The 27,303-nt window shown below is 40.7% G+C and overlaps 1 protein-coding gene across 2 annotated transcripts in view; it reads right to left on the minus strand.

Annotated features, from left to right (window-relative positions):
- The window catches only part of MAP2K4 (mitogen-activated protein kinase kinase 4), a 1,109,040-nt gene that overhangs the window by 1,038,633 nt on the left and 43,104 nt on the right, over positions 1-27,303 (minus strand). For both annotated transcript variants that reach the window (XM_053710735.1, XM_053710724.1), the window contains exons 2-3: positions 15,535-15,652; positions 14,369-15,002 (exon numbers count right to left, since the gene is read on the minus strand). In XM_053710735.1, coding sequence (XP_053566710.1) covers positions 14,369-15,002; positions 15,535-15,630 — 730 coding nt within the window. In that variant the 5' untranslated portion in view covers positions 15,631-15,652. The remainder of the gene's footprint in view (positions 1-14,368; positions 15,003-15,534; positions 15,653-27,303) is intronic.

Genomic DNA, 27,303 nt, shown 5'->3' on the forward strand with positions numbered 1-27,303 from the left:
TAATAGTATTAACCCCTAATGTAAGCCCCTTACACCGCCGCCATCTATATTAAATTTATTAACCCCTAATTTAATCTACCTACCCCGCCGCCAGCTATATTATCTATATTAACCCTAAGTATATTAGGGTTAATATAGTTACTATAGTATTTATATTAACTATATTAACTCTATCTAACCCTAACACCCCTAACTAAATTCTTATTAAATAAATCTAATTCATATTATAAACTAAAATATTCCTATTTAAATCTAAATACTTACCTATAAAATAAACCCTAAGATAGCTACAATATAATGAATAATTACATTGTAGCTATGTTAGGGTTTATATTTATTTTACAGGTAAATTGTTAATTATTTTAACTAGGTACAATAGCTATTAAATAGTTAATAACTATTTAATAGCTACCTAGTTAAAATAATTACCCAATTACCTGTAAAATAAATCCTAAACTAAGTTACAAATACACCTACATTATCAATAAATTAAATAAACTACAAATATCTAACTAAAATACAATAAAATAAAATAAACTAAATTACAAAAACAAACAAACACTAAATTACAAAAAATAAAAAAAAGATTACAAGATGTTTAAGCTAATTACACCTATTCTAAGCCCCCTAATAAAATAATAAAGCCCCCAAAATAAAAAAAATTCCCTGCCCTATTCTAAATTAAAAAAGTTAGCTCTTTTACCTTATCAGCCCTTAAAAGGGCCTTTTGCGGGGCATGCCCCAAAGAAAACTGCTCTTTTGCCTGAAAAAAAAAACACAATACCACCCCCCAACATTACAACCCACCACCCACATACCCCTAATCTAACCCAACCCCCCCTTAAATAAACCTAACACTACCCCCTGAAGATCTCCCTACCTTATATTCACCCCGCCGGGCAGAACTCTTCATCCGATCCGGGTGATGTCTTCAAGCAAGCTGCAGAGAGTCTTCTTCCATCCGGCGATGTCGTCAAGCAAGCGGCAGAGAGTCTTCTTACATCCGGTGATGTCTTCAAGCAAAGGGGCATCTTCAATCTTCTTTCTTCGCTCCTCCGACGCGGAGCATCCATCCCGGCCGACGACTGAACGACGAATGAGGTACCTTTAAATGACGTCATCCAAGATGGCGTCCGTCAAATTCCGATTGGCTGATAGGATTCTATCAGCCAATCGGAATTAAGGTAGAAAAATCTGATTGGCTGATTGAATCAGCCAATCAGATTCAAGTTCAATCCGATTGGCTGATTGGTTCAGCCAATCGGATTGAACTTGATGTATTTGTAACTTAGGTTAGGATTTATTTTACAGGTAATTGGGTAATTATTTTAACTAGGTAGCTATTAAATAGGTAGCTATTAAATAGTTAATAACTATTTAATAGCTATTATACCTAGTTAAAATAATTAACAATTTACCTGTAAAATAAATAGTTAAAATAATTAACAATTTACCTGTAAAATAAATATAAACCCTAACATAGCTACAATGTAATTATTAATTATATTGTAGCTATTTTAGGGTTTATTTTATAGGTAAGTATTTAGATTTAAATAGGAATATTTTAGTTTATAATATGAATTAGATTTATTTAATAAGAATTTAGTTAGGGGTGTTAGGGTTAGATAGAGTTAATATAGTTAATATAAATACTATAGTAACTATATTAACTATATTAACCCTAATATAATTAGGGTTAATATAGTTAATATATATAATGTAATAACTATATTAACTATAATATACTTAGGGTTAATATAGATAATATAGCTGGCGGCGGGGTAGGTAGATTAAATTAGGGGTTAGTAATTTTAATATAGATGGCGGCGGTGTAAGGGGCTTACATTAGGGGTTAATACTATTAATATAGGTGGCGGCGGTGTAGGGAGGGCAGGTTATAGGGCAAAAGAGCTGTTTACTTTGGGGCAAAGCCCCGCAAAAGGCCCTTTAAGGGCTGGTAATAGAGATAATTATTTTAGGGGGATTAGATTAGGGGTTAATATAGATACTATAGCTGGCGGCGGGGTAGGGGGATTAGATACTGGTTAATATAGTTTAGTATAGCTGGCGGCAGGGTAGGGGCTCACATTAGGGGGTAGGTAACATAGATGGCGGCGGTGTTAGGGCTCACTTTAGGGGGTTATAGATTTAATATAGCTGGCGGCGGGGTCCGGGTGCGGCAGTTTAGGGGTTAATAACTTTATTAGGTGGCTGCGGGGTCCGGGAGCTGCGGTTTAGTGGTTAATACATTTTTTTATTGTTAGGATAGTGAGGGGGGATAGCGGATAGAGGGTTAGACGTGTCGGGTTATGTTTGGGAGGCGTGTTAGACAGTTACGGGAGATTTAGACTTTAGTCAGGTTTTGTAGGCGCCGGCAGTTTCTAAAGTGCCGTAAGTCACTGGCGACTCCAGAAATTTGTACTTACGCAGATTTCTGGACATCGCTGGTTTATCCGACTTACGCCAGTTTAGCATCTGACGGCGCTGTATATTGGATAGCTCGAGTTGCGAGCTGAAACTGCGGGCGACGCGGGTTCCCTCGCTTGCGCCGAAAACTACGCCGTATATCGGATCGCGCCCCATATCAGCATATATGCACTGTACAGCATATAGACACTGCATAGAATATAGGCACTGCACAGAATATATCAGCGTATAGGCACTGCATAGCATATATCAGCATATAGGCACTGCACAGCATATAACAGCGTACAGGCACTGTATAGCATACATCAGCATATAGGCACTGCACAGCATAGATCAGCATATAGGCACTGCACAGCATAGATCAGCATATAGGCACTGCACAGCATATAGGCACTGCACAGCATATATCAGCATATATCAGCATATAAGCACTGCACAACATATAGGCACTGTAAAGCATATATAAGCGTTCAGGCACTACACAGCAAACTATCAGAAAACTAGATAAATGTATTAAAAGGGAGATCCTAATGTACAAATGGCATACTACGATTCATTAAGCCAATGAACTGCGGCAGTCACACCTATTCAATCAACCACCAATACCTACCATCTGCCACTAACCACAAGCTGTCACTAACCACAAGCTGCCACTAACCATTTGCCAGTACCCACCATTCACCACTAACCACCAGTACCCATCAGCCTCCACTAACCACCAGCGCTAGTATCCACCAGTTGCCAGTTTTTTACTGCTCGAAACGAAAATGCATTGGCTACTAAAATTACCTAAAAGTTTAAACCCTATTTGCGGTTAGCTTGTAAGACCGTTATTAATAGTCACTGATAGGTCAATAAAGAAAGTTTACAGTAGGACAGTAATTTCAAAGATAAACTTATATGATTCAGTATGCAGTTTTAAAAAAAATGGTTTCTATTATTTGTATCCTTCGTTTAATTTGAAGCTTACCAAAGAAGGCTGATAGGAGCTCAGGAGCGTGCACGTGTCTTTAGCATTCTATAGCAGCAGTTTTGTGTCAATGGTATACAGTACGTAAAGTCCTTTGAGGCAAACTGCCAGAGCAGCATATTACAGATACAACAGGATTCCTCTTGTAAAGCTAAGTGAGGTTCTCAGGCCTGTGCCCATGAAGCTAAACAGAACAAAGATTAGCTGTGATTAGGTGAGGTCCTCAGGTCTGTGCCCATGTGGCTAAACAGAACAAATATTAGGTGCGATTAGGTGAGGTTCTCAGGTCTGTGCCCATGTAGCTAAACAGAACAAAGATTAGCTGTGATTAGGTGAGGTTATCAGGCCTGTGCCCATGTAGCTAAACAGAACAAAGATTGGGGGGGATTAGGTGAGGTTCTGAGGCTTGTACCCATGTAGCTAAACAGAACAAAGAGTAGGGGGTGATTAGGTGAGGTTCTCAGGTCTGTACCCATGTAGCTAAACAGAACAAAGATTAGGGGCTGATTAGGTGAGGTTCTCAGGTCTGTGCCCATGTGGCTAAACAGAACAAAGATTAGGTGTGATTAGGTGAGGTTCTCAGGCCTTTGCTCATGTAGCTAAACAGAACAAAGATTAGCTGTGATTAGGTGAGGTTCTCAGGCCTGTGCCCATGTAACTAAACAGAACAAAGATTAGCTGTGATTAGGTGAGGTTCTTAGGTCTGTGACCATGTAGCTAAACAGAACAAAGATTAGGTGTGATTAGGTGAGGTTCTCAGGCCTGTGCCCATGTAACTAAACAGAACAAAGATTAGCTGTGATTAGGTGAGGTTCTTAGGTCTGTGCCAATGTAGCTAAACAGAACAAATATTAGGTGTGATTATGTGAGGTTCTCAGGCCTGTGCCCATGTAACTAAACAGAACAAAGATTAGCTGTGATTAGGTGAGGTTCTCAGACCTGTGCCCATGTAGCTAAGCAGAACAAAGAGTAGGGGGTGATTAGGTGAGGTCCTCAGGCCTGTGCCCATGTAGCTAAACAGAACAAAGAGTAGGGGGTGATTAGGTGAGGTTCTCAGGCCTTTGCCCATGTAGATAAACAGAACAAAGATTAGGTGTGATTAGGTGAGGTTCTCAGGCCTGTGCCCATGTAGCTAAACAGAACAAAGATTAGGTGAGGTTCTAAGGCCTGTATCCATGTAGATAAACAGAACAAAGAGTAGGGGGTCATTAGGTGAGGTTCTCAGGCCTGTACCCATGTAGATAAAAAGAACAAAGAGTAGGGGGTGATTAGGTGAGGTTCTCAGGTTTCTGCCCATGTAGCTAAACAGAACAAAGAGTAGGAGGTGATTAGGTGAGGTTCTCAGGCCTGTGCCCAAGTAGATAAACAGAACAAAGATTAGGTGAGGTTCTCAGGCTTGTACCCATGTAGCTAAACAGAACAAAGATTAGGTGTGATTAGGTGAGGTTCTCAGGCCTGTACCCATGTAGCTAAACAGAACAAAGATTAGGTGAGGTTCTCAGGCCTGTATCCATGTAGATAAACAGAACAAAGAGTAGGGGGTGATTAGGTGAGGTTCTCAGGCCTGTACCCATGTAGATAAACAGAACAAAGAGTAGGGGGTAATTAGGTGAGGTTTTCAGGTTTGTACCCATGTAGAAAAACAGAACAAAGAGTAGGGTGTGATTAGGTGAGGTTCTCAGGCCTGTGCCCATGTAGTTAAACAGAACAAAGAGTAGGGGGTGATTAGGTGAGGTTCTCAGGTCTGTGCCCATGTAGCTAAACAGAACAAAGATTAGGTGTGATTAGGTGAGGTTCTCAGGCCTGTGCTCATGTAGATAAACAGAACAAAGAGTAGGGGGTGATTGGGTGAGGTTTTCAGGCCTGTACCCATGTAGATAAACATAACAAATTGTAGGGGTGATTAGGTGAGGTTCTCAGCCCTGTACCCATGTAGATAAACAGAACAAGATTAGGTGAGGTTCTCAGGCCTGTACCCATGTAGAAAAACAGAACAAAGAGTGGGGGGTGATTAGGTGAGGTTCTCAGGCCTGTACCCATGTAGATAAACAGAACAAAGAGTAGGGCTTGATTAGGTGAGGTTCTCAGGCTTGTACCCATGCAGATAAAGAGAACAAAGATTAGGTGTGATTAGGTGAGGTTCTCAGGCCTGTGCCCATGTAGCTAAACAGAACAAAGATTAGGTGAGGTTCTCAGGCCTGTATCCATGTAGATAAACAGAACAAAGAGTAGGGGGTGATTAGGTGAGGTTCTCAGGTCTGTGCCCATGTGGCTAAACAGAACAAAGATTAGGTGTGATTAGGTGAGGTTCTCAGGCCTTTGCTCATGTAGCTAAACAGAACAAAGATTAGCTGTGATTAGGTGAGGTTCTCAGGCCTGTGCCCATGCAACTAAACAGAACAAAGATTAGCTGTGATTAGGTGAGGTTCTTAGGTCTGTGCCCATGTAGCTAAACAGAACAAAGATTAGGTGTGATTAGGTGAGGTTCTCAGGCCTGTGCCCATGTAACTAAACAGAACAAAGATTAGCTGTGATTAGGTGAGGTTCTTAGGTCTGTGCCAATGTAGCTAAACAGAACAAATATTAGGTGTTATTAGGTGAGGTTCTCAGGCCTGTGCCCATGTAACTAAACAGAACAAAGATTAGCTGTGATTAGGTGAGGTTCTCAGGCCTGTGCCCATGTAGCTAAACAGAACAAAGAGTAGGGGTTGATTAGGTGAGGTCCTCAGGCCTGTGCCCATGTAGCTAAACAGAACAAAGAGTAGGGGGTGATTAGGTGAGGTTCTCAGGCCTTTGCCCATGTAGATAAACAGAACAAAGATTAGGTGTGATTAGGTGATGTTCTCAGGCCTGTGCCCATGTAGCTAAACAGAACAAAGATTAGGTGAGGTTCTAAGGCCTGTATCCATGTAGATAAACAGAACAAAGAGTAGGGGGTCATTAGGCAAGGTTCTCAGGCCTGTACCCATGTAGATAAAAAGAACAAAGAGTAGGGGGTGATTAGGTGAGGTTCTCAGGTATCTGCCCATGTAGCTAAACAGAACAAAGAGTAGGAGGTGATTAGGTGAGGTTCTCAGGCCTGTGCCCAAGTAGATAAACAGAACAAAGATTACGTGAGGTTCTCAGGCTTGTACCCATGTAGCTAAACAGAACAAAGATTAGGTGTGATTAGGTGAGGTTCTCAGGCCTGTACCCATGTAGCTAAACAGAACAAAGATTAGGTGAGGTTCTCAGGCCTGTATCCATGTAGATAAACAGAACAAAGAGTAGGGGGTGATTAGGTGAGGTTCTCAGGTTTGTACACATGTAGAAAAACAGAACAAAGAGTAGGGGATGATTAGATGAGGTTCTCAGGCTTGTGCCCATGTAGATAAACAGAACAAAGAGTAGGGTGTGATTAGGTGAGGTTCTCAGGCCTGTGCCCATGTAGCTAAACAGAACAAAGACTAGGTGTGATTAGGTGATGTTCTCAGGCCTGTGCCCATGTAGCTAAACAGAACAAAGATTAGGTGAGGTTCTAAGGCCTGTATCCATGTAGATAAACAGAACAAAGAGTAGGGGGTCATTAGGCAAGGTTCTCAGGCCTGTACCCATGTAGATAAAAAGAACAAAGAGTAGGGGGTGATTAGGTGAGGTTCTCAGGTTTCTGCCCATGTAGCTAAACAGAACAAAGAGTAGGAGGTGATTAGGTGAGGTTCTCAGGCCTGTGCCCAAGTAGATAAACAGAACAAAGATTACGTGAGGTTCTCAGGCTTGTACCCATGTAGCTAAACAGAACAAAGATTAGGTGTGATTAGGTGAGGTTCTCAGGCCTGTACCCATGTAGCTAAACAGAACAAAGATTAGGTGAGGTTCTCAGGCCTGTATCCATGTAGATAAACAGAACAAAGAGTAGGGGGTGATTAGGTGAGGTTCTCAGGTTTGTACACATGTAGAAAAACAGAACAAAGAGTAGGGGATGATTAGATGAGGTTCTCAGGCTTGTGCCCATGTAGATAAACAGAACAAAGAGTAGGGTGTGATTAGGTGAGGTTCTCAGGCCTGTGCCCATGTAGCTAAACAGACAAAGATTAGGGGGTGATTAGGTGAGGTTTTCAGGCCTGTGCCCATGTAGCTAAACAGAACAAAGAGTAGGGGGTGATTAGGTGAGGTTCTCAGGTCTGTGCCCATGTAGCTAAACAGAACAAAGATTAGGTGTGATTAGGTGAGGTTCTCAGGCCTGTGCTCATGTAGATAAACAGAACAAAGATTAGGGGGTGATTAGGTGAGGTTCTCAGGCCTGTGCCCATGTAGATAAACAGAACAAAGAGTAGGGGGTGATTGGGTGAGGTTTTCAGGCCTGTACCCATGTAGATAAACAGAACAAAGAGTAGGGGTGATTAGGTGAGGTTCTCAGCCCTGTACCCATGTAGATAAACAGAACAAGATTAGGTGAGGTTCTCAGGCCTGTACCCATGTAGAAAATCAGAACAAAGAGTGGGGGGTGATTAGGTGAGGTTCTCAGGCCTGTACCCATGTAGATAAACAGAACAAAGAGTAGGGCTTGATTAGGTGAGGTTCTCAGGCTTGTACCCATGCAGATAAAGAGAACAAAGATTAGGTGTGATTAGGTGAGGTTCTCAGGCCTGTGCCCATGTAGCTAAACAGAACAAAGATTAGGTGAGGTTCTCAGGCCTGTATCCATGTAGATAAACAGAACAAAGAGTAGGGGGTGATTAGGTGAGGTTCTCAGGTTTGTACCCATGTAGAAAAACAGAACAAAGAGTAGGGGATGATTAGGTGAGGTTCTCAGGCTTGTGCCCATGTAGATAAACAAAACAAAAAGTAGGGGGTGATTAGGTGAGGTTCTCAGGCCTGTACCCATGTAGATAAACAGAACAAAGAGTAGGGTGTATTTCCCTTGAACTTTATATTTTCAATTAATTTTAACAATACCCTACAGGATGGATAACTGTACAAGGTCTGAGCAGTCTTTAGCTTCTTGTGAAGTCTCTGGTTTCTCCAGGAAAATTCTACATCGTACCACAGTACAAGGACCTGGTGTTAATGATAGAAGCCAGCTCTCTGCCGTCACTTGTAAGAGGTTTATTGCTTGGTAAAATGCCATTTTAGACACCATCATAAGGAGGTCTGGAAAGCATTGACAGTTTGTGCCTGGCTATGCTCTGACGGTATTTACTCATATTATACTGTAGTTATATTATTGTCTGGCTCACTGCAGTGACTACATAAACCTACCACTGGTCTCGCCACACTTGGAAAAAGATAATTTACAATTGTGAATCCCTAAGCAAACAACTTTCGGTTAGATTACAAGTTTTGCGGTATGAGTGAAAAAGCAGCGTTATGACTCTTTTTCACTACCGCTGGTATTACGAGTCTTGCAGGTTTAGGGGCACCGCACACTTTTTTGGCCTTAATGCACCATAATTACTGCAGCTTTCAAAAAGTCCTTTTTAAATGGAACTTCCATAGCGCCGGTATTACGAGTCTGCCTGGGAGGCCAAAAAGTGAGCGGTACACCCTATACTGCCAACATCCATACCGTAAACTGAAAGTCAGTAGTTATGAGTTTTGCGCTACAAATCTGTAGCATAAAACTCAGAACTAAAGTGCTAAAAAGTACACTAACACCCATAAACTACCTATTAACCCCTAAACCGAGGCCCTCCCGCATCGCAAACACTATAATAAATGATTAACCCCTAATCTGCCGTTCCGAAAATCTCCGCCACTATAATAAATATATTAACCCCTAAACTGCCTCACTCCCGCATCACAAACACTAGTTAAATATTATCAACCCCTACTCTGCCGCACCTTACATCACCGCCACCTACCTACATTTATTAACCCCTAATCTGTCGCCCCCAACGTCGCCGCCACTATACTAAATTTATTAGCCCCTAAATCTAAGTCTAACCCTAACCCTAACACCCCCCAACTTAAATATAATTAAAATAAATCTAAATAAAACCTACTATCATTACCTAAATAATTCCTATTTAAAACTAAATACCTGTAAAATAAACCCTAAGCTAGCTACAATATAACTAATAGTTACATTGTAGCTAGCTTAGGGTTTATTTTTATTTTACAGCTAAGTTTGTATTTATTTTAACTAGGTAGACTAATTAGTAAATAGTTATTAACTACTTACTAACTACCTAGCTAAAATAAATACAAAATTTACCTGTAAAATAAAACCTAACCTGTCTTACACTAACACCTAACCTTACACTACAATTAAATAAATTACATTAATTAAATACAATTACCTAAATTACAAGAAAAAACAAACACTAAATTACACAAAATAAAAAAAGAAATCAGATATTTAAACTAATTACACCTAATCTAATAGCCCTATCAAAATAAAAAAAGCCCCCCCAAAATAAAAAAAAACCATAGCCTAAACTAAACTACCAACTTCTGCCGCTTCGTTGAGGACTTCTGCCGCTTCGTTGAGGACTTCTGCCGCTTCGTTGAGGACTTCTGCCGCTTCGTTGAGGACTTCTGCCGCTTCGTTGAGGATGGATGTCGGGTCTTCAAAAACTGTGTTTTACTGTTGGTTGTTTGTATTTTTTTTTACTTTGGGGCAATGCCAGCAAAAGGCCCTTTAAGGGCTATTGGTAGTTTAGTTTAGGTTAGGGTTTTTTTTATTTTGGGGGGGCTTTTTTATTTTGATAGGGCTATTAGATTAGGTGTAATTAGTTTAAAGGAATAGTCAACACAGTAGATTTGCATAATCAGCAAATGTAAGATAACAAGACAGTGCAATAGCACTTAGTCTGAACTTCAAAGTAGATTTTTATTTCTGACAATTTTAAAAGTTATGTCTTTTTCCACTCCCCCTGTACCATGTGACAGCCATCAGCCAATCACAAATGCATACACGTACCATGTGACAGCAATCAGCCATTCACAAATGCATACACACTTATTCTTGCACATGCTCAGTAGGAGCTGGTGGCTCAAAAAGTTAAAATATAAAAAGACTGTGCACATTTTGTTAATGGAAGTAAATTGGAAAGTTGTTTAAAATTGCTGCTTTATCTGAATAATGAAAGTTTAATTTTATTGAGTGTCCCTTTAAATATCTGATAATGTCTTTTTTTATTTTCTGTAATTTTGTGTGTTTTTTTGTTGTAATTTAGGTAATTTATTTAATTGTAGTGTAAGGTTAGGTGTTAGTGTAAGGCAGGTTAGGTTTTATTTTACAGGTAAATTTGTATTTATTTTAGCTAGGTAGTTAGTAAATAGTTAATAACTATTTACTAATTAGTCTACCTAGTTAAAATAAATACAAAGTTGCCTGTAAAATAAAAATAAACCCTAAGCTAGCTACAATGTAACTATTAGTTATATTGTAGCTAACTTACGGCTAGATCAAGAGTTTTATCGGTAAGGCTGTGCGGTGCTAACGAGCCTTTTTTCCTTACCGCTCACTTAAGACAACGCTGGTATTACGAGTTTTCTGCAAGCCGGCGTTAGCCTCAGAAAAATGAGCATTGAGCAAAATTTAGCTCCACATCTCACCTCGATACCAGCGTTGCTTACGGTAGCGGTAATCTGGCAAAACGTGCTCGTGCACGATTTCCCCTTAGGAAACAATGGGGCTGAGCTGGCTGAAAAAAACCTAACACCTGCAAAAAAGCAGCGTTCAGCTCCTAACGCAGCCCCATTGTTTCCTATGGGGAAAAAAATATATATGTCTGCTCCTTACACCCTAACATTAACCCCGAGTCTAAACACCCCTAATTTTACACTTATAAACCCCTAATCTGCCACCCCTGCTATCGCTGACATCTGCATTATATTATTAACCCCTAATCTGCCGCTCTGGACCCCGCCGCCACCTACATTATACTTATCAACCCCTAATCTGCTGCCCCCAACATCGCCGACACCTACATTATAGTTATTAACCCCTAATCTGCCCCCCCCAACGTCGCCGCAACTATATTAAATGTATTAACCCCTAATCTGCCGCCGCCAACATCGCCGCCACTATAATAAAGTTATTAACCCCTAAACCTAAGTCTAACTCCAAAAGCCCCCTAACTTAATTATTATTTAAATAAATCTAAATAATAGTACTTTTTTTAACTAAATTATTCCTATTTAAAACTAAATACTTACCTATAAAATAAACCCTAAGATAGCTACAATATAACTAATAGTTACATTGTATCTAGCTTACGGTTTATTCTTCTTTTACAGGCAACTTTGTATTTATTTTAACTATGTACAATAGCTATTAAATAGTCTTCATCCGATGGGGCAGAAGAGGACATCCAGACCGGCAGAAGTCTTCATCCTATCCGGGCAGAAGAGGACATCCGGACCAGCAGACGTCTTCATCCAAGCGGCATCTTCTATCTTCTTCCATCCGACGAGGATCGGCTCCATCTTGAAGACATCCGACGCGGAGCATCCTTCCAGCACGACGAACTAACGACGAATGACGGTTCCTTTAAATGACGTCATCCAAGATGGTGTCCCTCGAATTCCGATTGGCTGATAGGATTCTATCAGCCAATCGGAATTAAGGTAGGAAAAATCCGATTGGTTGATTTAATCAGCCAAATCGGATTGAAGTTCAATCCGATTGGCTGATTGGATCAACCAATAGAATTGACCTCGCATTCTATTGGCTGATCCAATCAGCCAATCGGATTTTTCCTACCTTAATTCCGATTGGCTGATAGAATCCTATCAGCCAATCGGAATTCGAGGGACGCCGTCATTTAAAGGAACCGTCATTCGTCGTTAGTTCGTCCTGCTGGAAGGATGCTCCGCGTCGGATGTCTTCAAGATGGAGCCACTCCTCGTCGGATGGAAGAAGATAGAAGATGCCGCTTGGATGAAGACGTCTGCCGGTCCGGATGTCCTCTTCTGCCCGGATAGGATGAAGACTTCTGCCGGTCTGGATGTCCTCTTCTGCCTCATTGGTTGAAGACTTCTCCCCGGATCGGATGACCACTTGTGCCCGGCTGGGTGAAGACGGCTCAAGGTAGGGTGATCTTCAAGGGGGTAGTGTTAGGTTTTTTTAAGGGGGGATTGGGTGGGTTTTAGAGTAGGGGTGTGTGGGTGGTGGGTTGTAATGTTGGGGGGTATTGTATTTTTTTTTTACAGGTAAAAGAGCTGATTACTTTGGGGCAATACCCCGCAAAAGGCCCTTTTAAGGACTATTTGCAATTTAGTATAGGGTAAAGAAATTTTATTATTTTGGGGGGCTTTTTTATTTTATTAGGGGGATTAGATTAGGTGTAATTAGTTTAAAATTCTTGTAATTCTTTTTTTTTCTGTAATTTAGTTTATTTCATTTAATTGTAATTAATTGTAGGTAGTTTAGGTAATTAGTTTAATGATAGTGTAGTGTAACTTAGGTTAGGGTTTATTTTACAGGTAAATTTTGTCTTTATTTTAGCTAGGTAGCTATTAAATAGTTAATAACCATTTAATAACTATTGTACCTAGTTAAAATAAATACAAAGTTGTCTGTAAGATAAAAAATAAACCCTAAGCTAGCTACAATGTAACTATTAGTTATATTGTAGCTAGTTTAGGGTTTATTTTATCGGTAAGTATTTAGTTTTAAATAGGATTAATTTATTTAATTATGTTAAATTAATTTAGTTTAATTTAAAATATATTTAAGTTAGGGGGTGGGTTAGACTTAGGGTTAGACTTAGTTTTAGGGGTTAATAAATTTATTATAGTTGGGGTCGGAAGATTAGGGGTTAATAATTGTAGGTAGGGGTCGGCTACATTGGGGGGGCAGATTAGGGGTTAATAAATATAATGTAGGTGTTGGCAATGTTAGGGGCAGCAGATTAGGGGTTCATAGGTATAATGTAGGTGGCAGATTAGGGGTTAAAAAAATTTATTATAGTGTTTGCGATGTGGGGGGCCTCGGTTTAGGGGTACATAGGTAGTTTATGGGTGTTAGTGTACTTTTTAGCACTTTAGTTAAGAGCTTTATGTTCCGGCGTTAGCCCATAAACCTCTTAACTACTGACTTTTAAATGCGGTAGGAGTCAGGACAGGAGAGGGTCTACCACTCACTTCTTCCAAGACTCGTAATACCAGCGTTGGGCAAATTCCATTAAAAAGATAGGATACGCAATTGACGTAAGGGGATTTGCGGTAGCCTTGAGTCGCGGAAGAAAAGTGAGCGGTACACCTGTACCTGCCAGACTCGTAATACCAGCGGGCGGTAAAAAGCAGCGTTGGGACCTCTCCTCTCAACGCTGCTTTTTAAGGCTAACGCCAAACTCGTAATCTAGGCGTATGGGTTTATTTTACAGGTAAGTATTTCATTTTGAATAGGAATTATTTAGTTAATGATAGTCATTTTTATTTAGATTTATTTTAATTATATTTAAGTTAGGGGGTGTTAGGGTTAGGGTTAAATTTAGGTTTAGGGGTTAATAAATGTAGGTAGGTGGTGGCAATGTTAGGGGCGGCAGATTAGGGGTTAATAAGTGTAGGATTAGGGGTGTTTAGACTCGGGGTTCATGTTAGGGTGTTAGGTTTGAACATAAATTTTCATTCCCCATAGGAATCAATGGGGCTGCGTTACGGAGCTTTACGCTGCTTTTTTGCAGGTGTTAGGCTTTTTTTCAGCCGGCTCTCCCAATTGATGTCTATGGGGAAATCGTGCACGAGCACGTAAAACCAGCTCAAAGCAGCTTTCAGCAGCGCTGGTATTAGAGTGCGGTGCTTTACGCTCACTTCTTGCCTGTTAACGCTGGGTTTTTGTAAACCTGTAATACCAGCGCTGTAGGGAAGTGAGCGGTGCAAATAACTTGAAAGTTAGTACCGAGCAGCTCTTACCGCAAAACTCGTAATCTAGCCGATTAGTAAGAAAAAGGATAAACTGAATGTTTTTTTATAAGTATGATTTACTAATCTGCCAGCTCTGTTCCTTTATTAATTTCACAGGCCAAGAAAACAGATCATTACCTTCAGGGCTGTTTAAGTCCTCGTTGTGGTTGTTTTCTTTAAGCATTTGCATGGATTTCTTGTACTTTGTATGAGACGGATCTCTCCCTAAAACACTGAGGTCATAAGAGTCTATCAGTACGATTCGGAATTTGGGATGTGGGCTAAAATGGTAAGCATAGAATGTCTCCTCTTCCGATTGGCTGCTCTGTGATGTCATATCAAGCTGACCTGTGCACCTATCCAGTGGTTTTGTGTTCAGCTTTGAATGTTGTAAATATTTCCTGCTGAAGTTGTAAAAGTCATGGTTTCCCCAGATGTGATGACACAGGATTTTAATTTTTTCTATTTCTAACAAAACCTTGGCTAGTGAGGTTTCTGAACCATTATTCTTTGTATTAAAGCCATCTATGATGTCCCCAAGTTGGAGGATAAATATTGGTTTGACGGATTCTGTGCTCCATTCATACACAGCATTTTGGAGCAGTATCAGACTGTTCCGGTAATATCTCTTCCTAGTCTTCATGAAGTTGTATCCATCGTCCATGTCAGCATACTGGATATCTGCAATGATTCCGAACGTAAAGTATGGCTGTGCTGTCACAACTGGCTCTTTGGTGCCATAATCACCTGCTTCCATTGAATGGTCCAACTGCTGAAGCAAAAAAGAAAAAAAGTGTTTATGTAAAAGAAAGAAGTCTCATATGGGTCCATCAGATGGCGTTCAGCTCAGTGTTGTGTGAATTACAATCGGGTGAACTATAATCTTTGGGCCTGCTGACTATGGTTGAGTTTAGACTGTAGTGAGTGTTGGGGGCATCATTTCCTTCTTTGTCCCAGACCATGTCGGTAGCCACAGATGTGAGCTACATAAACAGGTGTCAGGTTGCATTCTGTGCTACCTGACCAGTTACAGCTGGCAATGGGATGGGTGACAGAATCTATAGGAGATGCTTAAATGGTTTAAAGGCACAGTGTACTCCATGTATTTCTTACAATCATATGAAAAAGCAGCATTTTAATGTAAGGTAAACACTGTATAAATGTAACTTGAAAAAATACGTTATCCTTTGTGTACTTCCTGCTAATGCCCCTTCACTAATAGGTATTTCCTGCTGATGCTGATTGGTCGATAGGTACAAATGTGAGGGGTATAACTGGGTAACAAATGAAGGGTTAATGCTCACCTGCTCCATCTCTCTCTCTTTCTGTTCATTTTGTTTTACTTCCATTCTTTCTTGTTCCTTATCACTTTCCTTTATGCAGTGTCTGCTCGTGGTCATTGCCCACGGTATCAAATACGTTCTACAAAATATCAAGGGGAGACTCTGTATGACAAATAGAACAAAATGTAAACTGTGGTGCTAACCCCAACCAGTAAACCCATAACGCTGACCAGTAAACCCATAACGCTAACCAGTAAGCCCATAACCCTAACTAGTAACACCATAACGCTGACCAGTAAACCCAAAACGCTGACCAGTAAGCTCATAACCCTAATCAGTAAACCCATAATGCTGACCAGTAAGCTCATAACCCTAATCAGTAAGTTCATAACTCTAACCACTAAACCCATAACCCTAACCACTAAACCCATAACCCTAACCAGTAAACCTATAACGCTGACCAGCAAGCTCATAACCCGAATCAGTATGCACATAATGCTGACCAGTAAGCCCATAATCCTGACCAGTAAGACAATAACGATGACCAGTAAACCCATAATGTTGACCAGTAAACCCATAACGCTGACCAGTAATCCCATAAACCTAACCAGTAAACCCATAACCCTAACCAGTAAACCCATAATGCTGACCAGTAAGAACATAATGCTGACCAGTCAGATCATAACGCTGGCCAGTAAGCCCATAAACCTAACCAGTAAGCCAATAAACCTAACCAGTAAGCCCATAACCCTAACCAGAAAACCCATAACGCTGACCAGTAAACCCATAACACTGACCAGTAAACCTATAACACTGACCAGTAAACTCATAACCCTAACCAGTAAACCAATAACGATGACCATAAAACCCATAATGCTGACCAGTAAACCCATAATGCTAAGGAGTAAACTCATAATGCTGACCAATAATCCCATAATGCTGACCAGTTAACTCATAACCCTAACCAGTAAACCCATAACGATGACAAGAAAACCCATAATGCTGACCAGTAAACCCATAATGCTGACCAATAATCCCATAATACTGACCAGTTAACTCATAACCCTAACCAGTAAACCCATAACGATGACCAGAAAACCCATAATGCTGACCAGTAACCCATAACGATGACCAGTAAACTCATAACGCTAACCAGTAAGAACATAGAGTTGACCAATAATCCTATAACGCTGATCAATAATCCCATAATGCTGACCAATAATCCCATAATGCTGACCAGTAAACCCATTACTGTGACCAGTACTACACAATCAATTTATTTTTCAAGATACAGCCCATAACGCTGACCAGTAAGCCCATAACCCTAATCATCTAGAACAGTGTTCTTCAAACTTTTTTTTCCCCAAGACTCAGTGAATTGATAGCACATACCTTTGTGACCCTATTTTTATATTTGGTCTGAATATTTCTGAAGTAATATACAGCAAGATACAGCAATTTTTGGCAAAGTGATTAAAATGTGGGCGTACTTTAGTCCTGATTGTATTCAAACATGAAAGTGGTATAAAAGCATATGACACACCGTACACACTGGTGCAAACTGATATTGCTGCTTCTATTAATGTAACCAAACATTGGCATTGCATTTTTCCCCTTTGTGCAATAGCTGGCACAAGTAACAAATATTAGATATGGAAATGCAAGCCACTAATTAAATAGCTGCACATGTAAGAATAATACCTCTAATTCTGATCATTATCATTCAACTAAAATGGAAAAAAACTAAGAAACAACAAAACTCATTTTACAAAGAAAAAAGAATGCCTCAGGATGTGCTGATTCTACTGCTTTCACTGCTTGCTCATGCTTCTGGGTAATCTCCCCATCACGGGCCCTTTGCTACAATCAATGGTGGCCGGGATGCAACTGCTACCCTGTCCACACACTCACACATACACACGGCCGCCACTAGAAATGTTGGGTTCCTGACTTAACCATTGATCAGAGGCCCCCGAAACCCCTCCACCCCCCTTTGACACGTGCAATTTTTGACCAAGTGACTAAAACGTATATGCACTTTATTCTTAAGTGTAGTCAAACTTGGAAATGTTGTAAAGGTAGTAACACACAAACACACAGACACACTCATACACTGAAACACACACTCACATATAGACACTCTAGCAGACACACAAAGAAACACACAAACACACTCAGACACACTCATACACTGAAACACACACTCACTCACATATAGACACTCTAGCAGACACACAAAGAAACACACAAACACACTCAGACACACTCATACACTGAAACACACACTCACATATAGACACTCTAGCAGACACGCAAAGAAACACACAAACACACTCAGACACACTCATACACTGAAACACACACTCACATATAGACACTCTAGCAGACACGCAAAGAAACAAACAAACACACTCATACACTGAAACACACACTCACATATAGACACTCTAGCAGACACGCAAAGAAACACACAAACACACTCAGACACACTCATACACTGAAACACACACACATAAGGATTCACATATAGACACTCTAGCAGACACGCAAAGAAACACACAAACACACTCAGACACACTCATACACTGAAACACACACTCACTCACATATAGACACTCTAGCAGACACACAAAGAAACACACAAACACACTCAGACACACTCATACACTGAAACACACACTCACATATAGACACTCTAGCAGACACGCAAAGAAACACACAAACACACTCAGACACACTCATACACTGAAACACACACTCACATATAGACACTCTAGCAGACACGCAAAGAAACACACAAACACACTCAGACACACTCATACACTGAAACACACACTCACATATAGACACTCTAGCAGACACGCAAAGAAACACACACACTCAGACACACTCATACACTGAAACACACACTCACATATAGACACTCTAGCAGACACGCAAAGAAACACACAAACACACTCAGACACACTCATACACTGAAACACACACTCACATATAGACACTCTAGCAGACACGCAAAGAAACACACAAACACACTCAGACACACTCATACACTGAAACACACACTCACATATAGACACTCTAGCAGACACGCAAAGAAACACACAAACACACTCAGACACACTCATACACTGAAACACACACTCACATATAGACACTCTAGCAGACACGCAAAGAAACACACAAACACACTCAGACACACTCATACACTGAAACACACACTCACATATAGACACTCTAGCAGACACGCAAAGAAACACACAAACACACTCAGACACACTCATACACTGAAACACACACACATAAGGATTCACATATAGACACTCTAGCAGACACGCAAAGAAACACACAAACACACTCAGACACACTCATACACTGAAACACACACTCACTCACATATAGACACTCTAGCAGACACACAAAGAAACACACAAACACACTCAGACACACTCATACACTGAAACACACACTCACATATAGACACTCTAGCAGACACGCAAAGAAACACACAAACACACTCAGACACACTCATACACTGAAACACACACTCACATATAGACACTCTAGCAGACACGCAAAGAAACACACACACTCAGACACACTCATACACTGAAACACACACTCACATATAGACACTCTAGCAGACACGCAAAGAAACACACAAACACACTCAGACACACTCATACACTGAAACACACACTCACATATAGACACTCTAGCAGACACGCAAAGAAACACACAAACACACTCAGACACACTCATACACTGAAACACACACTCACATATAGACACTCTAGCAGACACGCAAAGAAACACACAAACACACTCAGACACACTCATACACTGAAACACACACTCACATATAGACACTCTAGCAGACACGCAAAGAAACACACAAACACACTCAGACAAACTCATACACTGAAACACACACTCACATATAGACACTCTAGCAGACACGCAAAGAAACACACAAACACACTCAGACACACTCATACACTGAAACACACACTCACATATAGACACTCTAGCAGACACGCAAAGAAACACACACACTCAGACACACTCATACACTGAAACACACACTCAAATATAGACACTCTAGCAGACACGCAAAGAAACACACAAACACACTCAGACACACTCATACACTGAAACACACACTCACATATAGACACTCTAGCAGACACGCAAAGAAACACACACACTCAGACACACTCATACACTGAAACACACACTCACATATAGACACTCTAGCAGACACGCAAAGAAACACACAAACACACTCAGACACACTCATACACTGAAACACACACTCACATATAGACACTCTAGCAGACACGCAAAGAAACACACAAACACACACAGACACACTCATACACTGAAACACACACTCACATATAGACACTCTAGCAGACACGCAAAGAAACACACAAACACACTCAGACACACTCATACACTGAAACACACACTCACACATAAGGATTCACATATAGACACTCTAGCAGACACGCAAAGAAACACACAAACACACTCAGACACACTCATACACTGAAACACACACTCAAATATAGACACTCTAGCAGACACGCAAAGAAACACACAAACACACTCAGACACACTCATACACTGAAACACACACTCACATATAGACACTCTAGCAGACACGCAAAGAAACACACAAACACACTCAGACACGCTCATACACTGAAACACACACTCACATATAAGGATTCACATATAGACACTCTAGCAGACACGCAAAGAAACACACAAACACACTCAGACACACTCATACACTGAAACACACACTCACATATAGACACTCTAGCAGACACGCAAAGAAACACACAAACACACTCAGACACACTCATACACTGAAACACACACTCACATATAGACACTCTAGCAGACACGCAAAGAAACACACACACTCAGACACACTCATACACTGAAACACACACTCACATATAGACACTCTAGCAGACACGCAAAGAAACACACAAACACACTCAGACACACTCATACACTGAAACACACACTCACATATAGACACTCTAGCAGACACGCAAAGAAACAAACAAACACACTCAGACACACTCATACACTGAAACACACACTCACATATAGACACTCTAGCAGACACGCAAAGAAACACACAAACACACTCAGACACACTCATACACTGAAACACACACTCACATATAGACACTCTAGCAGACACGCAAAGAAACACACACACTCAGACACACTCATACACTGAAACACACACTCACATATAGACACTCTAGCAGACACGCAAAGAAACACACAAACACACTCAGACACACTCATACACTGAAACACACACTCACATATAGACACTCTAGCAGACACGCAAAGAAACACACAAACACACTCAGACACACTCATACACTGAAACACACACTCACATATAGACACTCTAGCAGACACGCAAAGAAACACACAAACACACTCAGACACACTCATACACTGAAACACACACTCACATATAGACACTCTAGCAGACACGCAAAGAAACACACAAACACACTCAGACACACTCATACACTGAGACACACACTCACATATAGACACTCTAGCAGACACGCAAAGAAACACACACACTCAGACACACTCATACACTGAAACACACACTCACATATAGACACTCTAGCAGACACGCAAAGAAACACACACACTCAGACACACTCATACACTGAAACACACACTCACATATAGACACTCTAGCAGACACGCAAAGAAACACACAAGCACACTCAGACACACTCATACACTGAAACACACACTCACATATAGACACTCTAGCAGACACGCAAAGAAACACACACACTCAGACACACTCATACACTGAAACACACACTCACATATAGACACTCTAGCAGACACGCAAAGAAACACACAAACACACTCAGACACACTCATACACTGAAACACACACTCACATATAGACACTCTAGCAGACACGCAAAGAAACACACAAACACACTCATACACTGAAACACACACTCACATATAGACACTCTAGCAGACACGCAAAGAAACACACAAACACACTCAGACACACTCATACACTGAAACACACACTCACATATAGACACTCTAGCAGACATGCAAAGAAACACACAAACACACTCAGACACACTCATACACTGAAACACACACTCACATATAGACACTCTAGCAGACACACAAAGAAACACACAAACACACTCAGACACACTCATACACTGAAACACACACTCACATATAGACACTCTAGCAGACACACAAAGAAACACACAAACACACTCAGACACACTCATACACTGAAACACACACTCACATATAGACACTCTAGCAGACACACAAAGAAACACACAAACACACTCAGACACACTCATACACTGAAACACACACTCACATATAGACACTCTAGCAGACACACAAAGAAACACACAAACACACTCAGACACACTCATACACTGAAACACACACTCACATATAGACACTCTAGCAGACACACAAAGAAACACACAAACACACTCAGACACACTCATACACACACTCACATATAGACACTCTAGCAGACACGCAAAGAAACACACACACTCAGACACACTCATACACTGAAACACACACTCACATATAGACACTCTAGCAGACACGCAAAGAAACACACAAACACACTCAGACACACTCATACACTGAAACACACACTCACATATAGACACTCTAGCAGACACGCAAAGAAACACACACACTCAGACACACTCATACACTGAAACACACACTCACATATAGACACTCTAGCAGACACGCAAAGAAACACACAAACACACTCAGACACACTCATACACTGAAACACACACTCACATATAGACACTCTAGCAGACACGCAAAGAAACACACAAACACACTCAGACACACTCATACACTGAAACACACACTCACATATAGACACTCTAGCAGACACGCAAAGAAACACACACACTCAGACACACTCATACACTGAAACACACACTCACATATAGACACTCTAGCAGACACGCAAAGAAACACACAAACACACTCAGACACACTCATACACTGAAACACACACTCACATATAGACACTCTAGCAGACACACAAAGAAACACACAAACACACTCAGACACACTCATACACTGAAACACACACTCACATATAGACACTCTAGCAGACACGCAAAGAAACACACAAACACACTCAGACACACTCATACACTGAAACACACACTCACATATAGACACTCTAGCAGACACGCAAAGAAACACACAAACACACTCAGACACACTCATACACTGAAACACACACTCACATATAGACACTCTAGCAGACACGCAAAGAAACACACAAACACACTCAGACACACTCATACACACACTCACATATAGACACTCTAGCAGACACGCAAAGAAACACACACACTCAGACACACTCATACACTGAAACACACACTCACATATAGACACTCTAGCAGACACGCAAAGAAACACACAAACACACTCAGACACACTCATACACTGAAACACACACTCACATATAGACACTCTAGCAGACACGCAAAGAAACAAACAAACACACTCAGACACACTCATACACTGAAACACACACTCACATATAGACACTCTAGCAGACACGCAAAGAAACACACAAACACACTCAGACACACTCATACACTGAAACACACACTCACATATAGACACTCTAGCAGACACGCAAAGAAACACACACACTCAGACACACTCATACACTGAAACACACACTCACATATAGACACTCTAGCAGACACGCAAAGAAACACACACACTCAGACACACTCATACACTGAAACACACACTCACATATAGACACTCTAGCAGACACGCAAAGAAACACACAAACACGCTCAGACACACTCATACACTGAAACACACACTCACATATAGACACTCTAGCAGACACGCAAAGAAACACACAAACACACTCAGACACACTCATACACTGAAACACACACTCACATATAGACACTCTAGCAGACACGCAAAGAAACACACAAACACACTCAGACACACTCATACACTGAAACACACACTCACATATAGACACTCTAGCAGACACGCAAAGAAACACACAAACACACTCAGACACACTCATACACTGAAACACACACTCACATATAGACACTCTAGCAGACACGCAAAGAAACACACAAACACACTCAGACACACTCATACACTGAAACACACACTCACATATAGACACTCTAGCAGACACGCAAAGAAACACACAAACACACTCAGACACACTCATACACTGAAACACACACTCACATATAGACACTCTAGCAGACACGCAAAGAAACACACAAACACACTCAGACACACTCATACACTGAAACACACACTCACATATAGACACTCTAGCAGACACGCAAAGAAACACACAAACACACTCAGACACACTCATACACTGAAACACACACTCACATATAGACACTCTAGCAGACATGCAAAGAAACACACAAACACACTCAGACACGCTCATACACTGAAACACACACTCACATATAGACACTCTAGCAGACACGCAAAGAAACACACAAACACACTCAGACACGCTCATACACTGAAACACACACTCACATATAGACACTCTAGCAGACACGCAAAGAAACACACAAACACACTCAGACACACTCATACACTGAAACACACACTCACATATAGACACTCTAGCAGACACGCAAAGAAACACACACACTCAGACACACTCATACACTGAAACACACACTCACATATAGACACTCTAGCAGACACGCAAAGAAACACACAAACACACTCAGACACACTCATACACTGAAACACACACTCACATATAGACACTCTAGCAGACACGCAAAGAAACACACAAACACACTCAGACACACTCATACACTGAAACACACACACACATATAGACACTCTAGCAGACACGCAAAGAAACACACAAACACACTCAGACACACTCATACACTGAAACACACACTCACATATAGACACTCTAGCAGACACGCAAAGAAACACACAAACACACTCATACACTGAAACACACACTCACATATAGACACTCTAGCAGACACGCAAAGAAACACACAAACACACTCAGACACACTCATACACTGAAACACACACTCACATATAGACACTCTAGCAGACACGCAAAGAAACACACAAACACACTCAGACACACTCATACACTGAAACACACACTCACATATAGACACTCTAGCAGACACGCAAAGAAACACACAAACACACTCATACACTGAAACACACACTCACATATAGACACTCTAGCAGACACGCAAAGAAACACACAAACACACTCAGACACACTCATACACTGAAACACACACTCACATATAGACACTCTAGCAGACACGCAAAGAAACACACAAACACACTCAGACACACTCATACACTGAAACACACACTCACATATAGACACTCTAGCAGACACGCAAAGAAACACACAAACACACTCAGACACACTCATACACTGAAACACACACTCACATATAGACACTCTAGCAGACACGCAAAGAAACACACAAACACACTCAGACACACTCATACACTGAAACACACACTCACATATAGACACTCTAGCAGACACGCAAAGAAACACACAAACACACTCATACACTGAAACACACACTCACATATAGACACTCTAGCAGACACGCAAAGAAACACACAAACACACACAGACACACTCATACACTGAAACACACACTCACATATAGACACTCTAGCAGACACGCAAAGAAACACACAAGCACACTCAGACACACTCATACACTGAGACACACACTCACATATAGACACTCTAGCAGACACGCAAAGAAACACACACACTCAGACACACTCATACACTGAAACACACACTCACATATAGACACTCTAGCAGACACGCAAAGAAACACACAAACACACTCAGACACACTCATACACTGAAACACACACTCACATATAGACACTCTAGCAGACACGCAAAGAAACACACAAACACACTCAGACACAGAGGCCGAATTATCAAATGTCTGTCGGACCTGATACGACAGTGCGGATCAGGTCTGACAGACATCGCTGAATGCGGAGGGCAATACGCTCTCCGTATTCAGCATTGCACCAGCAGCTCACAAGAATGAATTGTGACGTTTCCTGTCCGCCTGCTCAGAGCAGACGGACAGGGTTATGCAGCAGTGGTCTTTAGACCGCTGCTTCATAACTGCTGTTTCTGGTGAGTCTGAAGATTCGCCAGAAACACAGGCCCTCAAGCTCCATTCAGAGCTTGATAAATGGGCCTCACAGACACCCAAACAGACACTCAGCCCTTGTTTACATTGACCTGACAAGTAATGAGGTAGGCTACAGTTTTTTCAAAAAAGGAGATTTAGAAACAAAATATGGAGTTCTGATTATCTTTTTGTCATGGAGGATGCCAACTAAATGATGACAACAGCATGCAGTGGCTGAAAGGAAGGGCCCTGAACTGCCTAAACAATAATGTAAAGGTTAAATGGTAGTTTGGTGACTTCCGGAAAGGTTTCATTAGTCTCAAAGTCTGTAGAAAGATGTGAATAATCAGTAGTAAGGTCAAAATGTCCTAAAAAGGAACAGACAATGGACACACACACACACAATCTCAAACACAAACTTGCACATACACCCAAGGAAACACTGACAGAGACAGCCTCAGAAAACACTCAAAGACATACATACACACACACACACACACACACAGAGACACCCACAGAAAACACACAAAGACACACACACACAGAGGCAACCACATAAAACAAACAAAGACATACATACATACACACACCCTCACTGAGACATCCACAGAAAACACACAAAGACATACACACACTCTCACAGAGAGACCCACAGAAAATGTACAGACATACACACACCCTCACAGAGACACCCACAGAGAACAGACATACATACATACACACACCACTCTCCATCAGGCATCCAGAGAAAATACACAAAGACATACATACACACACCCTCACAGAGACACCCATAGAAAAAGCACAAATACATATGCACACACCCTCACAGACATCCACAGAAAATGCACAAATACATACACACCCACCCTTACAGAGAAACCCACAGAAAAAAAAAAACACACTCATAGAGACACAAACAAAAAGCACAAAGACATAAACACAGACACCCACAGAAACACTCACAGGAGGTAAAATGTCTGCACATTGCATCCCCCTAAATCAATAGTTTCTTTAATATTAATACATAAAATGATGAAAAATGTATAAAATTGTTAAAAATCGTTTTTTTTAATATTAGTCAATCAAATAAGTTAATGAAAAAATATTGATAAAAATATATATAAAAGATATATATAGAAAGATCATATGTCTGTAGGACTCTAAGGGAGGTTGTAAAAATACTTAGTGTCCTGAGGGAGAGTTAGATGCATAACAAAATAAAAAACATATATAAAAATATATAAATGTATAACAAATAATACAGTTTACTAATATATATGCATTACACCTAGTACATTGAAACACCTAGTGTAATATACAATAAAAGATCAAACTCATAATTATTATACATTAAATACATGAATCTAATTAATAAGGAATCTAATTAATAAATACAAATGTTTATACATGAACCATACAATTGATTAGCCTATTGCAGATAAGTTAGAGTAGATTGGCTGTTTAAAAAGTTATATATGTAGATGAATAGATAAAACCCAATGGA

This window comes from Bombina bombina, chromosome 1 (assembly GCF_027579735.1).
Source record: "Bombina bombina isolate aBomBom1 chromosome 1, aBomBom1.pri, whole genome shotgun sequence".
Classification (NCBI taxonomy): Eukaryota; Metazoa; Chordata; class Amphibia; order Anura; family Bombinatoridae; genus Bombina; species Bombina bombina.